Source organism: Ostrinia furnacalis, unplaced genomic scaffold (assembly GCF_004193835.3).
Source record: "Ostrinia furnacalis isolate ACB-3 unplaced genomic scaffold, ASM419383v2 OfSCF4102, whole genome shotgun sequence".
NCBI classification, from domain to species: domain Eukaryota; kingdom Metazoa; phylum Arthropoda; class Insecta; order Lepidoptera; family Crambidae; genus Ostrinia; species Ostrinia furnacalis.
Window position 1 is genome coordinate 753,164 of NW_021134341.1, and position 23,630 is coordinate 776,793.

General features: G+C 35.1%; 1 protein-coding gene across 4 annotated transcripts in view; it reads left to right on the top strand.

The window, feature by feature from the left end:
- The window catches only part of LOC114358700 (CD209 antigen-like protein C), a 99,860-nt gene that overhangs the window by 52,846 nt on the left and 23,384 nt on the right, over window positions 1-23,630 (top strand). For 2 of the 4 annotated variants that reach the window (XM_028312731.1, XM_028312730.1), the window contains exon 3: window positions 2,754-2,807. The exons of the other annotated variants lie outside the window; for them this stretch is intronic. In XM_028312731.1, the coding sequence (XP_028168532.1) occupies window positions 2,754-2,807 (54 nt within the window). The remainder of the gene's footprint in view (window positions 1-2,753; window positions 2,808-23,630) is intronic. 4 annotated transcript variants of the gene reach the window in all.

Sequence of the window (23,630 nt, forward strand, 5' to 3'; positions counted from 1 at the left end):
CAGCTACAATCACTGCAGTCGCTCTATTTTAATTTCGGACTTAAACCTACTTTTCTGCCCCGTTTTAGCGAAAGCTGAACATCCGACAATCTCCAAAGTAATCCGGGCTGCTGACAATGGCGGCCGCTTACGGGATCGGTGCAGTCGAGAAGCGGGAATCGTGAGCCTGTCGTTAGGCGCCCCATTTTTGTAAATAGTGACGTCACTTTTATTGCAATTTTTATAAAAAATGTTTTAAAATACTTTTTTATTTAAGAGCCTAAGGGTAGAGCTAAGTGAGCCTAAGGATAGAGCTTAGATTGTTGGTTAGAGTTTTTTGCATAATTAATTATAAAGAAGTCACTATCCGAATTTGGTTTTTCTTTTAGATTATATTCAGGATTTCAGATAAATTGAGCCATCATAAAGGTATTGGCTGTTGTGGCAAGAAATCTTGAAAGTTATTTTGTAAATGCATGTAATTTTCATTATTCCGTTTGACAGAATTAAGAATATAATGTGTTTGGTAAAATTAAATTCATCCGACAATCTCCAAAGTAATCCGGGCTGCTGACAATGGCGGCCGCTTACGGGATCGGTGCAGTCGAGAAGCAGGAATCGTGAGCCCGTCGTTAGGCGCCCCATTTTTGCAGTTTCGCCGCGCGCGAATGGTTAACGCTAAATATTGACGTTACTTTTATCGCAACCTTTCAGGTTGCGTTGCTTTTTAAAGCAACGTATATTTTTATAGCATAACAAAGCTGAAAATTGAGATTTTTTTTCTTTTTTCAACCATGGTTTGAGACATTTTGTTTGTTGTTATTTTTCAAGCCAAGGTTTTGGCTTTTTTGGAAAAAACTCAAAAGGGTGATACTTGAAAACCCGACACTTCTGTAGGCGGTGAAATGCCAATACATTTGACTCATTTTCATTGACATTTCAATCGCGATTCGAATGCGCGACACACACGCTGCAGAAAAAGCCTCAGTGTGCCTACCATGAGTTTACGTTAGGTGTGTTCGCTAGCGACTGCGTAAAAAAATGACATTTAAATATATGACATATTGAGCAGCGCCCCTAGCGGCTACTTTCAAGAAATAAAATCTTCATAGAATTTTTTGACGTATTCGCTAGCGAGCTCACATAACGTAAACTCATGGTAGGCACACAGAAGAGAGTAGTATGTCATTTTAAAAGTTAACCTTTTTGTGAATCTATTACACTAATGGCGTAATGATAAATATAACTAAATCTGTGTTACACAAGACCTTTTAAATAAATGACCAGCAATAAAGGTCACGTGGAAAGAAGATGCTTCGAAAGATAAGTAGAACCAAGAATACTGCCTCCAAGAAACAAAGGCGCGCGCTGCCATACAAATAGGGGTAGAAATGGGGTGTCAAGTTTGGCAGGAAGCCAAGCAGGTACCCAGGTACCTAGCCTCTGCCTACAGCTTACAATGAACCAAAACATGGCTCTCATTTTAAAAACATTAACAATATTTAAAAACAGATGGATTAAGGTTAATTAATGTAAAATTAAAATTGGGAAGTTTTGAAATTTTGAAATAAGTATGAATTGAAATGTCTGAAACACACTCAAAGCAAGGACTGAATGAAAAAAGCGAGAGATAGTGCCTTTTACGTCCAGCTGTAGAGTGTAGACTGTCATCGACTAAAATGATACTGATGATGATAGTTTACTGATACTGTAGGATAAACCCCAAACAATCGGAATCCCCAAAAGCCTAGTCAGTTTCCGTAGCCCTCTGACTGAAAAAACATGAGTCAGCTTTTAAGAAAAACACTGTATATTCAAAATGTTTACCCCTCTTTGGAGATTAAGTAGCACTATCCAGTTACATAGCTTTACTCTACTAAAGAGCCTTTCCTTGCTGCAATTAACAAATGCAAAAGGCCGCATTCGATGTTCCTTGCTCCGGTGTAACTGGGAGCACGGGAGTGCGCCCGCCAAGAAGTGCCAAGCGAAATGCAAGGGCAAGGTAATCTACTTTTTCTCGAAGCGTTTCGTCGTTTTTTAAACCCTTAAAACTTGGGTTTGCTTTATACCCGGTATAATATGTAACTTGGAAGTTTCGATACTGCAAGAACTATTGTTTAACGAAAAGTAATGAAGATTGAACAGTGAATAAGTACGTTTTACATTTTACGCTTAAGTGACGATAGCGAAACGGCCATGCCACATAGGTATGAGTATGACTAAGATAGTAGTTAGAGTACTAGAGAGGTAGGGAGTGTAGAGTTAGAAGCTTGGCTCTACATGAGATCCGATATTTTTTCACAACTTGGTAACTTTTTCCATGCAATGTTTTTGGTAGGATTTATTTTTACTTCGTTACCGCGGCCCACTCCTTCGTTGCAGTCTCGGAATAAATTGTTGCAAACTTTTTGAGAACTCTGATAACATTTAAAGGGGGTTTCGTAATTGGACTACGTTTATCTGGTGGTGACCGACTTTTGGAACTAGGTTTCTTGTGTGCCTCTGATATTGTTAGGGTTTTCAGGAAAAAAACGAATCCCAATTTTGTAAATCGGATGCTTAAAATTAATATAAATCCTAACACTAATTTGTGACAGCTATTTAATTTTATGACGGTACACGTTGGTCTGGAGCTTCTGAAAGAATATGCATTGATACACCCTGGGCTTGTGGTTGATGTACTGGACCATAAAGCTAGCCTTGATTGTGGGTTCGAATCACGAGGCGTGCAAATTTTTCAACTCTTTTCAACTTGACTTTTTGTTTTGTTTCAGGTAGGAGCAAAAAGTACCCCACCCCACCATTTGAGCCCGAATTGGACAGTTATCGTAAGAAAATTCACTTCTATGGCAAACGCTTACTTTGCTTTGTCACCATAACACCCTTTTTTGCCACCTTTTTTCATTTGTTTTTATCGCCTTAAAGACTAAAGAGAACACTGCTCACAAAAGGATTGATAAGTTTACAATAGGTATTTATGTTCTAGTTGGTGGTAGTTTGGTCAAAACTATTATTACCTCTAGATTTTAATGATATTGTAGGCTTCATTGAAGAAAGGCGAAGCATGAGTAGTAAACTTGTCAAATGCGTCCGCTGTCTACCACTTTAAGATAAAATATATGACTGGGTAGTAATTAATCAGAACACATAACACCTTTACGTGTAGCTAATGAAATATATGAAATAATGAAATAATGCAATATGAAATCTTTACTCGTACATGATTTCCTAGAGTTTGTTACTTATTATTATTTCCAGGTAATTCTTTGGAATCGTTGATACCAATATTTATTTGTTTTAAAGAATGCAGTAAATTATTTAGTACTAGCGGCCGCCCGCGACTTCGTACGCGTGGATCCCGTTTTTCCCCCTTCATCTATCTTACGCGGTTTAGATTTTTTCATACAAATGTTTTTTCCCGCTAACTCCCGTTCCCGTGGGAATTTTGCAATATCCTGTTGTAAATAAGCTTTAAGTTTACTAAGGTACTTGCATGCTAAAGGACAATGCCCATTTTACTATGGGAGTCTGTACCATGTTGCATCAACCTGAATTTACTCTCAAAAGTCTAGCATGCCAAATTTCAAGCGTCTAACTTAAAAGCGTTTTAGATTTTTCATACAAAAGGACTTTCCCGCTAATTCCCGTTCCCGTGGGAATTCCTATGTACCTATACTATAACCTGCCCAGGAGTATGAAGAATAATTGTACTAAGTTTCATTAAAATCCGTCTAGTAGTTTTTGTTTCTATAAGGAACATACAGACAGACAGACAGACAGACAGAAAGACAGACAGACAAAAATTTTGCTGATTGCATTTTTGGCATCAGTATCGATCACTAATCACCCCCCCCTGATAGTTATTTTGAAAATATATTTCATGTACAGAATTGACCTCTCTACAGATTTATTATAAGTATAGATTTCATTTAGCAGACAGAATACGAACGATGTTTTTGTTTTTTAAGGGAGAGTGTATTATTTAAATTTTTAATTACATATTTTGTTTTAAGCTCTACATTGTTTTAAATAATATGGTTTTTGTAACACATGCTACCTATTTTGCTGAAAGTGTACATATGAAAATAGATAAAACTAGACCTGTTTTTATCTACAAAAAAGAGGTCAAAAATTTTTTGAGATTTTTTTTAAATTTTTTATAGATTTTGATTTCTTCCAATTACTTATTGTAAAGAAAACGTAATAGTCCAGTCATTATAGTAAGTTCACCTCGGAATTCTAGATACCCAGCTGTAAGTCTGTAAATACGTGTATATTGACACCCTAAAAGTTGTCTCAAAACCTACATATGGTAGGGTGTAAGCAACTATTAAATTTCAAGGTCAACGGTCACAAAAATCGGTTTTTTGCGCTTTTTTTAGAAATATCTCATTTCCTATGGGTTTTTTGCTATTTGTATATATTATCAATATTGTAGAATACTAAATTCTCTACAAATTTTGTTTAAAAACTTTTTTTATGCGGTGAACCGTTTTTGAGATAGAGGGCGGAGAGCGCGCGGTCACTGCATCACTTCAGGTCTACTTAAGCGGTTTAAATTTTTCATACAAAAGGATTTTCCCGCTAATTCCTATGGGAATTTCGGGAATTCCTTGTTACAGACAGACAGACAGACAGACAGACAGACAGAAAGACAGACAGACAGAAAGACAGACAGACAAAAATTTTACTGATTGCATTTTTGGCATCAGTATCGATCACTAATCACCCCCTGATAGTTATTTTGAAAATATATTTCATGTACAGAATTGAGAATGTTACTAGGTATGCAAAATCACTTGAAACCTATGTTACAGTTAAGCTTTTACATTTACAAATACATTAGTTTTTATTTCATTCAAAAATACCCAGTTGTTATGATTTTATAGGCATTCAAAGTTCGCTTAAATATTGAGTCCCGCCGACGGTCACGTGACCCTGCGTGACGTACTTACATTCACAGTGTCCGCTCACTAGAAAACGGATATAAACATACTTAAATACATTTTTTTTTGTAAATACAAACTTATCATACATATTAACACCCAGACCTATCACAGAATTAAAATTGAACCAAACCCAAACTTGATGCGATTGTGTCGTTTTATTGCGAATTACGGGTGTCGTAAGAGGCGACTTAGGGACTACACATCAAACAGAGAATGGGCAGCAGCGCTCTCTGAAAAACATCAATCTTTTAAACTGCGATCTCCAACCCGCCTGCCAAGCGTGGAGATTATGGCAAAACCCTCCACTATAGTGGAGGAGGCTCATAGTCCAGCAGTGGACTGTAAAGGGCTGCTGTTGATGATTGCGAATTACCTTCCAGCTTCATCATTAGACCCTGATTACTATATAGAATTAAAATACTCATCAATACAAAACGAACGAGCCCAAACTCGATGCATTTAAGTCGTTTTATTATAGAGTTCNCATGTACAGAATTGACCTCTCTACAGATTTATTATAAGTATAGATTTATTATCTTGGATTGCAACGGATCATACAATACAATATGTTGTCTACTCAATGAATATTTGAAAAAAAAACCGAATCGGCCCGGTCGCAAAATTTGCGCTTAGCAACACATTGTGAATCTTATTTAAATAGATATTTTTCGAGTTCTGCAACTTTATACATATTAAATTAATGTAACATGTATTTTGCCTCAATCATTACCCAGTGAATAAAAGCCTTTACGTATTATGTTGTAACACCGGAACTGGTTAAGTAGAGCCTACGTAGAGCCTACTTTCACGATACAATAAATCCCACTTCCTTTTCTCCAAGTAATGGTAACCACTTGGCGCTTGGCAGCCTTTTTAGTGACCTTCTATCGAATAGGTTGTAGGGTCACGACCCTAGTGTCAAACTTTACTAGCGCATGATGTCTAACATGTTTATTCCGAATGACTAAACTTGTTCCTATCAGTTAGGAAATGATGAATAATAATAATGTTGCAAGCTTTTGACCCTGATGTTGATGCAGTTTGTTTTCCTTTAGGTTAGGTTATTTACCGTTTTGTTTTCCGTCACCCAGTCGCATATGAGCTGTAGGGCTCGTCCTATTTAGCGGATCCTACCACTGACTTCTTCGCAGATGGCCATCCCCTTCCAGCTAGATTATCTAGCACACAATATCTGAAAAAACAGTTTAGTTAAAAATATTAAAGTATCTAAGTTCTATGTTCTTCTGATTAATTTTGTTGCGGGTCCAATGACAGTTTAACTTTTCCCCAGGACAAACTTGACCTTCACTGGTTAGCCTCGCTTGCGCTGCTTTTTCTCAGCACTGGCCCATTTATTGTCCCGCAGTGGTAGGGATAGTGTTCTGGGACGTGTAAGCCTTAATATTATAAGCCTTTTAAAATAAATGAGTTTTAAGAATATCTGAGGCAAAAGATTCCAACACTGGACCATAGAGGCATTTTAGTAATATAGCAAATTCTTGTATGCATTTTGAAAGGCGATGAGGTTAGTGAAGTGAGCCGTCATCTTATTACCATACATAGAATAAAAAATTGACCAAACCGGTTAAAATATTATTGCTATTTTAATAAGGCCTTGAACAATAGAAGATGTGGATACTTTGAATGTGGAGACTTTGAAAATGAATGACCCAGTGGCGGTGTAGAGCGAGGATTTTAAATGCAAGGCGTTCTTGGTTTAATTCCCAATCCCAATTCCTGGTTTGACAATAGAAGATGGCCTTGGTGTTAAACCTATTGTATAATTAGTTATAACTCAGACAGATAACGGCAGGTATGTACCATCCTAGACTGCATCCCACTTAACATCAGGTGCGATTGTGGTCAAATACCTGCCTTGTAATGCATAAAAAAACTGTTTAATTGCATATCTTAATCTTCTTTTAAGTCAAACCTTAACTTCGCGAACTCCTCCTATATTCTTCTGATTAATTTTGTTTGCGGGTTTAATGCCAGTTTAACTTTTTCCCGCGACAAACTTGACCTTCACTGGTTGGGTTTTTATAAGCTGTCTACAGCTTGCTTGCAACCGCCACTGCTACTCAACTTAAGTTGCAGCGGTGGGAACGAGAGGTGGGAATAGTCACGTTTACCTTTTAAGCACTAAATCAAGTAATTATGTAAAACCTAAAGAAACCTACATCGTATAATCACAAGTATGTAAGAGTATGTTTAAACATTTGTTACCGCCTAGTAACAAGATAGCTACGCACAAATATGCATGTTATTTATTTACTAACAACAACACATATTACATTCACAAAGTAAATACTAAGTTTACGAACAGGAATCGCAAGCATCATGTGTTTGGTCAAGATGTTCAATTTATAGTAATTTANTTATTTTACTTCGAAATCTTTTGTTTTTATTTGAAATCTAACTTGTCTTTATCAAAATTACAAATCTAGAGCCATTTTCAGTTTTGTTGTTAACGAAGCGTTGAATGGCGCGCTCGGAGAGGCTTAGTTCAAACGATCATTGCAAACGTTGTGATAGGGATAGAGACATGCGATTTTTGGTTTTACGAAGGTAATACGATAGAAAATAATAAAAAGTAATAAAAACCACCAGTTATAGGGGCATTTTTTGGAGAAATTTATCAAATAACCAAAAAAACACGAATTTTTAAGCATTTGTTGGCCTTTTTTGTGTATTTTATGTATTTTTTTAGTATTGCCTGTTATTTAGCATTATTACTGTTTTTATTTTATCAGGATATACCGCTTAGTTTAAAAGTTATTACGTTTTCTTTACAATAAGTAATTGGAAGAAAAAAATTGTATAAAAAATTTTAAAAAAATCTCAAAAAAATTTTGACCTCTTTTTTGTCGATAAAAATAGGTCTAGTTTCATCTATTTTCATATGTACACTTTAACGTGACTCACACTGTATACTTTGATGGTACTGTTGTTTGACTATACCACATTGGAAGTAAGTTCTCAGGAATCTGGAAGCTCGTCTTTACAGTTTTTTTAACACCAACCAAAAACTATCCTTATCACGATTATTTAAAGCATACATCCATAATCTCGATGCTTTGAAAGTATTGGAAACCACGCTGCTTTTAACACTTTGCAGATCTGTGACTTTTTACAATGCGACGTGTGACACGACACGCAGACGACATTTCATTGACAATGGCTTTAGGCATTGAACTATCACAATTGCTAAACTTGAAACATGATTTTAACATTTTTAACACCTCATGTACTCCCTCAAGGCAACAAATAGTGTGTAGGTGTGCCTTTTACTATATCTTTTAGTATAGAGTATAGCGTACCTTCGTCACTATCGAAACCTCCACTATTAACAAGTTTTCACCATAAAAACAATGTTAACTGTTTGAAATGTTGTGTTTCGGGAGTTGAAGGCAAAATAGCCTCCTTTGTTGTTAGAAATTCCGGCTGAAACTATCTTCCATCTTCAGCCTGATTATCACTTTCTATCAGATTAGATGCAGGCTTCTCCATTTGGATTAAAAAGCCGCCTTACAGTTCCAGGAAAGGATTTTCTGTAATAAGAACTCATCACCGCTGGGTCATTATCATTAATTATCCATAATTGACAGGCCTCAGATTTTTTTTTCTTGATTTGATTTCAATGCAATTCGCGATAGGCAACATGTAGGTATTTCCTCTTTAAATTTTATTTTTATAAACATGGCTAGCCCGACAAATGCCAAAGGCGAGCTTGCGTTTATCATTTCCTATGGGTAAATACACCGTGTTCAATACCTACTGTACGATCACGTAATTATTATTTTATGATGAAAGCGGAGTCATTTGAAATGGCGTCGATTGGGTCAGGTCAGTGTTACATCTGCTGCATCAAGGTCACTTCACGGATTTATGCGAAAACAACATTATTTCTAGATTATACGATAGAGCACTAGAATGTTAATAGATCTAGCGCTTAACTCAGTGCCTGCAAAGTCAAAGTCAAAGTCAAAATTTCTTTATTTGTTTAGACTAATAAATAGTTCTTACAAATCGTCATTTTGCTCTTAAGGAGCCTCTACATGTCTCATGATCTTTTTACCCTACCAGCGCTTCGAGACCAACATTTGGCAAGTGCTGAGAAGAAGCGCCGCAACAAACTCAGTCACCACTGTCTGCCGGTTAATATGAATAAATAGAAAAAGCAGTAGTAGGTACATTTGATTCAGGAGCAGTTCACTGAATTTACCACGCATTCTTTTATGATGTATCTTATAAGAATGGGTATACAAAATTGCGTGGCATATTAAACAAGGTAGTAACGTGCTAATATCTAGACTTACAAATTAAGATACATAAATACTAGGAGAAATGATTCGCATTAATAAATGCGGTATGGGAGCGGCACAGCCCCCCTAGACAAAACGCACTTTTTGATCGAATCGAAAATCGANAGCGGCACAGGAGGGTGTTTTTGGGACGTCAAACGTCAGCGAGACTTCAGATATTTCTCTGACACGTCATAATTATGTCAATGTCATCCCGAGCCGCTCACCCATACCTCAAGCACTGACTTAGTAAACGCTACACCTAATAAACCTTGTTATAATCAGAACCTGATCTGAGCCTTGTAAGATTTTTATTGAGGATGACACTACGGCTGGAGCTGTGATCCATGACAGAAGAATACTCTGGTCTTCATTCGTGAAAAAGATTAATAATTCAAGTGACAGAGCCTTACCTTTTCTCAAGACAGATTCTTATAATCTCAAAGGTGTGATCATGGCATCCTGAGGCAGTTAAATTAGCAAGTGAAAAATCATGTCTTAAGGATTATTTTTCAATCGTCCTTCACGTAGAGCAAATGCATATTTTATTACTGCTGCCTTTTAAAAATCGCACAAAACCAGACGTCTGGAGAGATCGCATTTTGAATATCAGACTTTAGACGCTTTCGTAAGATTATGTCGATAAACATGACATTGCTATTTCGCATCGATAATGCCTCACTATAGCAATATTAGTGACTAAAAATGATGTCCATTAATAAAGCGGCATTCGATATAATTCTTTGTCTATGTTCAGGCTGTGGCTTGTGACCACTGACCACGTCACTTAGTGCGAGATATTTAAAGCGAAACAAAATGCCGATGACTCATTTTATTAATAACATTTTGTCCACAAATTCATTACCTATCCGAATAAAAGTAGCCTATGACACATCAGACTGAACTGAGTCAGTGTTCTCAAAATTATTTTCTATTGTAATCAAAAACAGTTGGGATTTCCCATTTCACAAACTGATATCAATGTTAGTGAGCCATATGCAAGATTTAACCGGATCCGTCAATATCAATATGCAAGAATTGGCAAAATTCTGAATCTCTGAATCAACTTTCAAGGCCGTTTTTTACATAAATAAACTAAAACTGGATCATTTTATATTTATCGGCGAATCAACTTCAAACCTTAGGCTGGGTTGCACCATCTTACTTTGATTTTAACAAACGTCAAAAATCTGTCAAACTCCATACAAGAAACGCCGGTTGTTAACGACAAGTTACGGTCAAAGTTAGGTGGTGCAACTCAGCTTTAAAATAGGGTAAGTACGAGTATACCAAACTTGAAATAAGGATTTGGTTTTTATTTTATTATCGAAACTTAAACTTCAGGTTTGGATGTCACAATACGATGTAATTAATGTAGCAGCTTCTATGAAGCCAACCAGCCTTGGCGACCAGTTCAAATGTCAGAGGACTTACCACCAACTCGAAAAGTCAGATTCTGGAGGATCGCATTTAGATTGTCTATGTAGAGTTTCACGTAAAAACGATAATATTTTGGTTTTTAATGATCTTGGTACCGGGGCATTTTTAAGTCTCAACGTTTTATTTACATAAAATAACCATTAAGGTTTACAAAAATAATTCAATCAAAATAATTAATAATGTGATATCTCTACATTTGAATTGGTGTAAAACTTGAATTTTTCGTCTTTATTGAAGGAATTGAATAAAGCAATGATGTTTATTAATTGCAATAAGCGTCTCTATGGCATTGAACTCATATAAATTACGTCTTATTCACCGCAAACCACATTTAAGTACATACACCTACCATCAAGTGTTGCCACACGCGAATCATAATAGCAGACTTCATACATCAAATGTGTTGCCAAATTAGTTAGGCCAAATAATTACATAGTGTGAAAGAATGACGCAAATGTCAAGGTTACGACAGGTCAAATATCTGAACTAACTAGTTTTGTTTGCGGATCCTTTAAGTATTAAAAACATATAGGCTAAAATACTGATTCGTTTTATACATATTTTTTCAATTGCTAAAAATGTGGTTAACATTTATGTGTCACACACAGAGGATCAAATGTACAAAAAAAGAAAACGAAATATTTTTAGACAAGAAAAAACTAGAACTGGTGAACATTCTAGAATTAGATAATACAACAACAACTATTTAAATTATGTAATTTTCCTTTATTGAATTTTTTTATCATTGAAACTTGTCTTATATGTATATAAAATTTGCATAATTCACATAATATTATGCTAAACATAGTACAAATTCCTATTTACCTAAGTGATTCTAAAAAATCTGCTTAATTCCGTCAGAAAAACCATATTAGTCACTAAATAGTCTGAGTTGTTATTTATTTGTAATGCTTTAAATACTCGCATCGAAAAAATACTTTTCTTTCTTTTTAAATAATGTATTATTTTGTATGTACGAGTATAAATAGGCTACAAAGTATACAAATAAACATTGTGTTTTCAATAACTAGGTACCGAAAATTGATTATCGAATGCCAAATTAATAAGTTACCAATAAAAATCATGCGGCATTTTTTTAAAGAAAGCTCGATGTCGTTATCATGTGATAAAAAACTTAAAAATTAAATAAAAACCGGAAAACTTATGACAAATTTTAATGTATAAGCCTTTAAAGGCTTAACATCCTCTCAGGAAGGGATAATTGGTAATCGCTGATGAGTTCAGATTACGACTAAAATAAATATAAGAGTGAAGGTCTAGTCTATCTGGGCTATAGGAGACCTTGCCCTTTAGAGATCATTAGCCGGGCATCGTATAACTTGCACAAAGACTTGCAGGTTTGTTCGTGTGTTTGTTTTTTGAGTGTAAAGCCTGGGAAAAGATAAAGGATGATGTCGTTTATAGGATTTTTTTATGGATTAAATAAGTCATTCCATGAGTTATTTTTATAAAGAATATTGGATGTGATATTATTTTTGTTTTTTTCGTTTTTTTTTTTCCAACGAATAAATATTATTAAAACTAACGAAACTAAGATCATAGATTTTAGATAGAGTCTCCAAAAAATGCCAATAATAATTTTTGGAACGAGTATTTTTAAACAAATAATAAAAAACAAATCGAGACAAAAGCTGCGATACTTTCAGCTTGGCATTTGAAAGGGTCACATTGAAAATCGAAATGACAAACTTTTTGTTTGTTTTGTAGTTTGATACTTTGATAGTTACGTCATCAGAATTCTCATCAAAGCCTTGTAAAGGTCAGCGTGGACTGTGGGACGGTTTGCGCCATCTCCAGTGAAGATCAGAACACGCTTGACCGCAAGAATGTGGCTTCAAATCGAAGGTTGCAAAAGCTTCGGAGATTTTAGCGCTGTCGGACCTTCTTAGTGCAATCGGATCGGCAGCTGTGCGCACGCGCGTTTCTCTGCGCAAGCGTTCACTTTCAATAACTCGTTCGCGCGTTCGTAATTCGAAAAAACCGTTGAAAATTTATAGTGATGTGCGTGTGATTGGTTCTAGGTATTATTACCGTATTAAATTACCAGTTTTTTTCACAATTACTACCTTAGCTCATTTGCATAAATTAATAATATGTTCCTATTATAAACATCCCAATGGCTGACATTGACATTCGTGAATATTTGTTGTCGATAAGATTTTTTAAACCTTTTTTTTTTTTGTTAATACCTACTAATACTAAGACTACAAAAAATATTACATAATTGCGGTGCCAGACTCTATCTTCAATTCAAAATAATTTTATTCATGAATCATTAACCTTTGAGTTTCAAAAATAAATATTATATTTAGCTTTTCCTGTAACTGTGAGTATTTTGGATTTTTGTTTTTTTTAAATTTGAAGCACTGACAATAATAAATGAATAGCTTATGATGAACTAGTTTCCGAATATTAATTATAGGCTTATGAATAATAAAGGTTAGTAATAGGAACAAAGCACGATAATTTAATATAACTGGGTGTACACCTGGCGCTGATATTTTAAAACGACACAAAATAAAATTATGAATTACATTGGTGATCGTTCATCAGCCATTTAAAAAAATATCTGCTTAAACTTTATCATGGATTATATTATTATTATCTTGGATTGTATTGGATCATCATAGACAATGCATGTAGTTTACTCTAGGAATATACATATGAAAAAAAAATCCGAATCGGTCCAGTCGCAAACTTTGCGCTTAGCAACACATTGTGTGAATCTCATTTATATTAATTTTTTTTCGAGTTCTGCATCTTTATACATATTAAATTAATATTACATGTATGTAGGTATTTTGCCACAATCATTACCCAGTGAATAAAAGCCTTTACGTATTATGTTGTAACACCGGAACTGGTTAAGTAGAGCCTACGTAGAGCCTACTTTCACGATACAATAAATCCCACTTCCTTTTCTCCAAGTAATGGTAACCACTTGGCGCTTGGCAGCCTTTTTAGTGACCTTCTATCGAGTAGGTTGTAGGGTCACGACCCTAGTGTCAAACTTTAGTAGCGCATGATGCCTAACATGTTTATTCGGAATGACTAAACTTGTTCCTATCAGTTAAGAAATGATTAATAATAATAATGTTGCAAGCTTTTGACCCTGATGTTGATGCAGTTTGTTTTACAGACAAGGTCCTTTAGATTGTCTACCGTTTTGTTTCACCCAGTCACGTATAAGATGTAGGGCTCGTCCTATTTAGCGGATCCTACCACTGACTTCTTCGCAGGTGGCCATCCCCTTCTCCTAGGTTGATTGTCTAGCATACAATATCTGAAACAAACGAACAGTTTAGTTAAAGATATAAGTATCTGTATCTCAATGAGGACTTAAAGACAGACTGAGTTTCTTGCGCTGCTTCTTCTCAGTACTTGCCCATTTATTGTTCCGAAGCAGCGGTAGGGTTAGTACTGGGACGTGTAAAAGTGCTTTTTATAAGCCTTTTAAAATAAATGAATTTTATGAGTTTTTCATCTGAGGCAAAAGATTCCATCATTGGACCATAGAGGCATCTTAGTAATATAGCAAGTTCTTGTGTGCATTTTGAAAGGCGATGAGGTTAGTGAAGTGAGCCGTCATCTTATTACCATACATAGAGTAGAAAATTGACGAAACCGGTTAAAATATTATTGCTATTTTAATAAGGCCTTGAACAATAGAAGATGTGGATACTTTGAATGTGGAGACTGAAAATGAATGACCCAGTGGCGGTGTAGAGCAAATATTTTAAATGCAAGGCGTTCCTGGATTGATTCTCATTCCCAATCCCTGATTTGACATTAAGAGATAGTTAATTGTAGTTAATCCTATCGTTCTAAGGCGCAGCGTGGGACGTCCACCTACAAGGTGGACCGACGACATCGTAAAGGTAGCAGGGAAACGCTGGACGCAGGCCGCTACCAATCGATCAACGTGGAAAGCATTAGGGGAGGCCTATGTTCAGCAGTCCTATAGCTGACATGATGATGATGATGATGAATCCTATCGTAGAATTAGTTATAACTTATTAGTTGCATATCTTTATCTTCTTTTAAGTCAAACCTTAACTTCGCGAACTCCTCCTATGTTCTTCTGATTAATTTTGTTGCGAGTCTAATGCCAGTTTAACTTTTCCCCGGGACAAACTTGACCTTCACTGGTTGGGTTTTTGTTGGCGGTCAAGCTGTCTACAGCTTGCAACCGCCACTGCAAGTCAACTCAAGTTGCAGCGGTGGGAACGAGAGGTGGGAATAGTCCCGTTTACCTTTTAAGCACTAAATCAAGTAATTATGTAAAACCTAAAGAAACCTACATCGCCTAATCACAAGTATGTGCCAAGAGTATGTTTAAACATTAGTTACTGCTTAGTAACAAGATAGTTACGCACAAATATGAATGTTATTTATTTACTAAGAACAACACATATTACATTCACAAAGTAAATACTAAGTTTACGAACAGGAATCGCAAGCATCATGTGTTTGGTCAAGATGTTCAATTTATAGTAATTTAACCTTTATGGACATCAGCATATGACTTAAAACTTTGTATTTCTGTGACTTTGTCGAAAGCTACTTGCTAACGAGCATTGAGCAGGTTTTTATAGAAATTTAGCGTTGCATAACACGCAAACCAAGCGATGTGTACGGCTAAGGAAAATCATACTAAATAGTAAAGCAAAAAATGGGTACGAACTATGTAACTATCGTAATAAAATTCCTTTGAATTGTTAGGTAGAGTCTGGCAAGCGAACCGGTTCACAATAGACGAAAATACTCTACTTATTCTTATTTACTAGCGCAGACAACTGGTTGCCTCTAAAAACGTGCAATAGTATCGTTTTTTGTCTACGAAAAATGCAAGCAAAAAGCATCTGAATCAAGTGGCATCCTATAATCAATTATAAGTTAACAAGAACACGGTGTACAATCCTTTGACACGCATGTACGAGTTATATAATTAGAAGATAATAGACCAACAGTTGTAATTTTTTTTTACTTAAATACTGTGCAAAGAGGCTCTGAATTCAAACGTTAATAAAAGTTAATAATAAGTTGGCAAGGAGTATTATCACAGAATAAATACTGTATTATTCTGTGATAATACACCTTACCCACTTATTGTGTAGTCAGATATCTTTTTTTATCAACATATTTCCCATACTGAAACTGTAATGTGCCAAACTTCACTTACCATCAGGTGAGATACAGGCCAAGAGCTTCCTCGTTGTGGATAAAAAAAAAAAAAAAAAAAAACTTATTCTTCCGTTAAAACTTATCCGATGACTGATAAATCAGCCCTAAGTTGAATAAATAAATTTAAACTCCACACGCTACACTCATGCAAGTCAAAAAATAGACAAAAAGCAGTCATTTCTTTTTACGTGTTAGAAAACCCCCACAGAAGAGAAACTGGAAGCTTCTGTTTAATCTTCAGCAGACTCCGATTCCCGTTACACTAAATAACTTATTTACATATCGATAGCCGCCCAGTTTCCTGGTCCGTGCGGCAGGCAATTTCCTGGGAAACTCGGTCGGACGGCCATCCCGAGGTGCAGTGCAACCGATATTTTCCGTGCGGCGTAGTCACACGATGTGGGAAATTGATCGAGTAGAAGCGCGAGCACGAAGTTTGGACGACGCACGAAAACGCGAAACTAACTGAAGTGCGTGTTTACACTACACAGAATGCTCCAAAATAGTTTCAAGTCGAAGCCCAGAGGTAGAGCATCTCCAGGGCGACCTGAATCACCGCAATTTTTGATGGTTTTCGACTTATGTTTTTTTACAACATACTTAGGCAAGATTTTTAACTTTTTTAGTTTACATTGAGTTATGGATGTAAATACTTCTGAATCAGCTAAGCCTGTATTCATGTAATAATAATACAAAATCAGGCATAACTATTCGCGTCACAGTGACCAAAAAGAATTTTAAAACAATCATAACTCGAAAACTATCAAAAAACGCAAAACTGATTCGGGTAGCTCTACTGATGCTCTACCTCTGGGCTTCGTCTTGAAACTACTTTTTGGGACAACCTGTATGTCGATCAACTTCCCGCATAGTGTAACTGCGCCGTAAAATATAGCCATTAAGATGCACCGAGGCTTAATATGGCACATCGTTATGAACATTCCGATAAAATCGAGAGTCGCCAATTATGGCCTGTTTTATTGATTGTTGAAGTACAATTTTGACGGATATAAATATGCAATTATGCAAATGCTTTTTTAATTAATATTGATTTATAACGGGACTATTAATGTCATTTTGGAATTCGCAATCCCTCATCAAGTGTTCTCTGAAAGTCAATTACTTTTTAACAACATCATAATTTTATAAACTCGTACATCCCTTAAGGATTAGTACCTGCACCTTATTTTTTTACTTGTTTTTGGTTTCCTTTGTGACTTGCAACTGAAATCAATTTATCGGACTTAATACCGAAACTGGTTTAAAGCAAGTTTCCTTCTGGCCATGTGGAAATGGGAATTTCCTGTGAAACCGAGCCGGACGGGGCCGTAACGAAATTCGAACGTCCTGTAACGCGATCAACTTCGGAATCTGCCCGACAGTGGCGACGCTAACCAATTTACGGGAAAATAAAACACCGGACGCGAACAGGTTAAATAAATTCCTGCAAAACTTGATAGTTTTCGTTTACGCTCTTATTTTGTTAAATTATTTTAGTAACGTATCATGAAAGCATACTTTACAAACAACCTAAAAATATAATTACCCTTAATAGAACTTACAAGAGTATTTTAATGACGGTAATTTATATGTTAAAATACTTCAGAAGAACTTTTACTCTTAAGTTTCACCACGCTTTGAAGATGTTTATTTTCAAGAATCGCGAGCTAACACTAACCTAAACCTTTTTAAGAAACCCCAGTGAAAAATATTTTCCTAAAAGTGGATGTAACAAAACTCTAGAATTAGGTCGCAGCCATACATTGCAAATGTCATCTGAAAATAACTTTCCATGAAATAGGTTTAAAATCTCGGAAAATTGTATTGTTAAAATGTCAGCCAATTCCTATAGTCACAAAGTTCATTGCAAACTCAATTATTCTGCCGCCTACGTCATTCAGAAATAGAATAAATGAATAAACCCTTTACTGATACCAGATATTCACAATGTAAAGGAATCTGAGACCTTGATAGAGCTAAATAGGCTTTTACCGTTCAAACTATGCGTTGAATAGTAATTACTATGCACCTACAAGTAGGTATAATATTGCTCAACATCAGAAAATAATAGTACCTACATTAACATACGATTGCACGAAGTTATTGTGCAGAAATATCGATGATTGGATTGTAATTACTGGTCAGGTGGTAGGATTGCAGGGTTCGCTTCCCGTTGAAGTCAATATTGGTGTAATGATCACAAAGTTCAAACTCACTTAGGCTGGGTAACACCATCTCACTTTAACTTTATCAAACGTTAAAAGTCTGTCAAACTCCATACAAAAAAGAACCGGATAAGGTTATAGTTACTGTTAAAGTAAGATGATGCATGCAACTCAGCCTTAGTACGGCTATCTGATTAGTGTTATCGTTAAAAATAAGTTATTTATTTGTGTGTGGTGGTCTACTCCAATAATTAACTTCACACTTCAAAATCATCAAAGTTAAATTAACTTTGTTAAACATTAGAGGAAAAAGTTTGTGGTTTTAAATAAAATGACGTAAACCATATATACCAAATTAGAAAAAACAGGTCTGCCTAAAATGTAGCAGTGGTCACAAAGCGGCTTTTTAAAAGATATTCTAACCTGATGTAGTTTGATAAAAAAAATTCTGCGCATCGTTTAGCAACACTATGTGGTCGAAAATCCAGTTAGTCAATTAAAAACCGCGACACCTATTAATTCTTGTTAAATCAATTAAACATTACTCAATAAGTGAATTTTGATTGTTACAGCAAATAATAGAAGTGACAGTGAATGTTTTTGACAGTTGTGTAACGGATTTTGGCGGGAAAAGACGTTCCGTTCCATTTTAGTTAAAGTGACTAGAACTTTTTTGTGAAAATGTGTCAAAGAAGAATCCTGTGCGTAATGATCATCATGAGCTGGATAGCCAATACTCACACAGTGAGCTACCCCTCATCGTTGGGAAAAACAGGTAATTACTTTCAATTGTTTTTGTTACGTTGTATTATGGACTGTGTTTGTAATTTATAAAATTTTCTTGTGTTGCTTAATACTTGGAGTGCTTGCTAGCTAATATAGGAATTCGATAAAAGAGAACTGGGTAGAGCCTTTTGGAGCTGTCTATAAGCAAAATAACATGACTTCACATTCGCAACACAGAATTTGCGTTGTCAGGCCAGCTTCTAAAAATGAGGTGTGAATCGCATTTTTTTTATTTGGTTACTACGGTTTATACTGATTATAATGGTATTCGCACAGTAATACCTCCATGCTAGTATAATTATTATATCCCTGCTCTCAAATATCATGTGACCAATTTATCACCCACCACTCATACACAGCTGATACTTATGTACTGTGTCAATGATACCTGGAAGATATTAAGAAATATGCAATAAGCCTCCATTAAAGTATTCATCAAAGTCACTGAGGCTTTCATTCCGATTACGTGTAAGCAGAACGATTTGATATTTACCAAGTTATGTACTTTTCTGAAACTGTTGCATGACACGGGTCACTTTAGTACCGTTAGCAAATTAAATCATATTTTGATCAGTTCTTAAATTTTTATTATCCTAGTTTAACATGAGATTTAAAAGGTTTTATTATGCACATCAGACTTCACAATTTTATCTAGAACTGCAACACAGTGTCGTTGTCTGAAAATCGCACATAGATATTTTAAAAGTCGATTTATAATTTAAAGAGAATGCAGTTTTATTTTTTAAATTATTTGTGACAGAAAACTGACATAGACTTGGTGTCTATAAAATAACTAATTGAAGAAAAATAACTTATTAGGTTATTTTGTAAAAAGAACCGTAAAATATTTTTATTGGTGTTCTAATTGTAGCTGCTGACTATACCAGTGTCCATTGCTCTGCATTTGCAAGCCGGCAGACTTTATGTCTTCGCGCCAGTTTTAACGAAATTATAAAAGCTTTATGTAAAAAGTAGCTTATCGACCTTTAGTGCAATTTTTATCAACTTGCTTTGAGTTTACCAACGTACGATTGTATCATATTTTTAGTGACGTAGTTCCAGGTTGGTATCGCTAATTAAAACATTTACAATCAAGGAAATACCAAAAACACGAAGCAACTGACATACAGGGTAGCTCATATTGAAGTGTCTATACTGTCTATTGAATGTGTGCTATTGAATGCTTTATCAAACAGTCAGAACAGAACAGAGACGAAAAAACTAGATCAGCTCTACAACAACAATAAAAAGCAGTAGCGATATAAAGAACAATCAAAATTGTATTCTTTGGGTGTCACGTTTAAAATACTCTTTGTATTTAGTACCTACCTAAATAGATGTCAAAGTAGCCAAAAAGCAACACGTCTTTGTATGCTGTCAACTTTTTGGCCACTTTGGGACTCAAGAACTATTTGACGCTGACTGTACCACAATATAAGTTTAGACATCCTGTATACTCGAATGCTGAAACCGTTTGAAATCTTCGTAATTTAACCAAATCACCTATTGTATGCTAAATACAGTGCCTGTTTCCCAAACAACATTATAATCAACGCAGCTGAGTGAAAGACAGAGTATCACTATAATTATAAACTGCTATGTAATTATTATGTCGAGTTTTAAAACTGTGTTAAGTAATGGACTTACAAAAAGCCAATGATGTGGGACTAAATGGACTAACGAGTTTAAGTCCTAAGCAACTTTTTAACAACTATTTAAATCCCAAAAAAACATAGTAATGATAATGTATATTTATCTGAATTTCAGAATCTGGATACAAAGGAGCATATGGCAAATCTAATATCTACAACCCAAATCGGTCAGATGATGATGGTGATAGTAAGTAAACTTTGAATGATTTAATAATGAGAAAACTCAGAAAAGAAACAACTACATTATCTAACCACTTTTTACCGAATAACTAAGATTACACAAACACGTCGCCACATACTTAACTTGCGCATAATTTCCATAATTATTCAGTTAAAATAAAATCAAACAACCAATTTGAGAAAAGGCGCGGGTGTGTCCATTTTCGCGGAAAGTCGTGACGATGTCAATTATGTCATTCTAAGTTGACAGCCTTGAATCTCAGCCTATTGGCTACAAATTATAGATAAATAATATAGAACGTCGACTTTAAAAGAGTTCAGCCCCCCTAGACAAAACGCACTTTTTGATCGAATCGAAAATCGAATCCGTCAAAACTCCATACAAAAAAGGGGCTTGTCGACCACTTTTCGACTGGTTTGCGATTATAATTTGCACTTTGTCTAGACCCACTGACATACTGGTAATGCTTTTTTTTTTATCCACGATGAGGAATTTCTTGGCCTGCATCTCACCTGATATTAGAAGATTTCAGATTATAGATAGATATAAGTAGCACGTTCATTGTAAAAAAAAAAAACTTTAAACGTAGTTATAGTTTAGTAAATTATTTTAGTTAAATTAGCCCGCTTTTTAGTACCCATTTTTTAGTCTAGTGCCCATAGTACAAGCTTTGCTTAGTTTGGGACTAGAAGCGCAGTGTAAAATGTCCAAGGATATTTATTTATTTATTATTATTTATTATTTTTCGATAAAGCTGATAAGAAAGATAGCGTGCTCTAAAATCACGAAGATCGTCCTATTTACTTCCTATTTCGATGATATTCGAGGTTAAGTTAGTTTATCGTGAGTAAAGTGACTTGATGAAGACCTCGGGTGAGGTCAGCCCCCCTAGACAAAACGCACTTTTTGATCGAATCGAAAATCGAATCCGTCAAAACTCCATACAAAAAAGGGGCTTTTCGACCACTTTTCGACTGGTTTGCGATTATAATTTGCACTTTGTCTAGACCCACTGGTGTTGACCTGTCAAAACTCTCCTTGAATATTTTGACAGGTAGAAGACACGCCACTTAATTGTTTCTTGAGTGTTGACTCTAGATTGATCAATATGATTTGTATTGTAATATATGGGTGTCAATGTGTCTGACATTGTAAGATTGATATGTATTTATATTTATTTGTGTTTTAGAAATTAGATTTGTCATTGTTTAGTTACTACCTGTATTTTATGTTTTCGTAGTGTAGACCTGAAACTTGTCATCAAAACTGACTTGCACATAATTTTAACCAACTTACAGATGTCCCCAGCATTGTATATTGTATTTCATATTATTTTTAATAAAACGTACTTTATTTCTGACATTCGAAAAAACATTATTATATTGAATGCATANGATGCACAAAGGTAAAAGCATTTTTATTCGTCAACTCAGCAATCATTTAATAAAATTATCTTCAAAACTGATGAAACATCTTGTTTTGGGATGAGCATAATAATATTTATGATTATACCCGCATACTTTATTATGACCACTTCTCACTTCTCTTGAATCTCAAAAGCGTCAACGCAGCGTGTGCGCACAAAAAGTGTCGATAAATTAAATAATCCGCCGTTTGCGGGTATAATGAGATTCCCATCATGAAGTTGAGTGTTTTATATTCGGCGGCCGTTCAAAAATGCCTTCACGGGTGGTTATAGGGTTGGCGATCGGAAAAATAAACCAAAAATGTACAATTACCTTGTGTTAGCCTAACATCATACAAATTTAATTATGTAGATTGTAGACCATACTTTTTATGGTCACTAAAAGAAACATCCAGTTGGAATGCACTATATTTAGACTAAAAAATGATTTTTTAACAAACAGTGGAAACGACAGTGTTTTTAAAATAAAAAGTTTTGAAATTTTCACTCGGAATATTCAAATGCCTTGGATGCAATATCAACCCGTAAGTTAAGTATTTTATTTATGCTAATTGTTATCTAGTCGCTACTTTACAACCTACCGGTATTGGTTTTAGATGGCAAAGATGTAATAAAAATTATTCAAACCATCCAATTTTCTTCTTTTCTTTTTTCTTTTGGTAACCCTAAAAAAGTAGCACAAGCATTCACACGCGGAATGCCCCGTCCAAGCCAACGCTATGGGCATTTATTTTGACAGATCGTATCTTTTGTTTATTATGCGCTTTAGCACGCAGAGGAGTCATGAGTTCCAATACCAATAAATTAATACCACTTATGTATTGCATTCCATTTTGTGAGTAAGCTGACAGACGTAAGGTCAGTTAGTTCATAAAAAATAAGCGAATCTTTGAATAATATTGATTTAAGAATACACCCGAAACTAGTCTAGCGCATATAAAAACGTTTCTAAATATTCTAATAAATACATACATTTTTGCAACTGGTTTTTTATAGTAGCATTTACAGATCTTAGGACGGGTTGAACCGGTTCCTGATAAAGTTTCAGATAGTTATCTGACGCATGTATAACGCTATCTAACAACTAAGGCTGCTGATTTACCAGTGATGTTATAAGCCAGATAACTTACTAATATAAGCTTTCATGCAGGAAAATTGTGAAATGACTCAGAAGTTAATCGATGTTTAATTAGATCGTTTTGCCTAAATAAAAAGGAAAAGAAACACTCAGTTTCAAAAAGAAAAATCTGTAGGCCATGTAGGTATATTAAACCTTTCAGTATAAACCTTTCCTGGAAAAAATAAAAATAAAGTGTCCTTACAAACCTTCACAAAAAAGTTCAACAAGTAATTTTTAATCAGGAAACACATAAATTATTATAATTGCACAAAAGCATTCAACAGCACACACGTAAGACATAATTGTAAAAAACGTCCAATGCAACATGTCTGTTGTAAGAAATTACTGATTTAATGAAAATATTCATAAGCGAAGAAGCCATAAAAATATTAAGGAAAGTTATAAACTCATTCACATAAATGC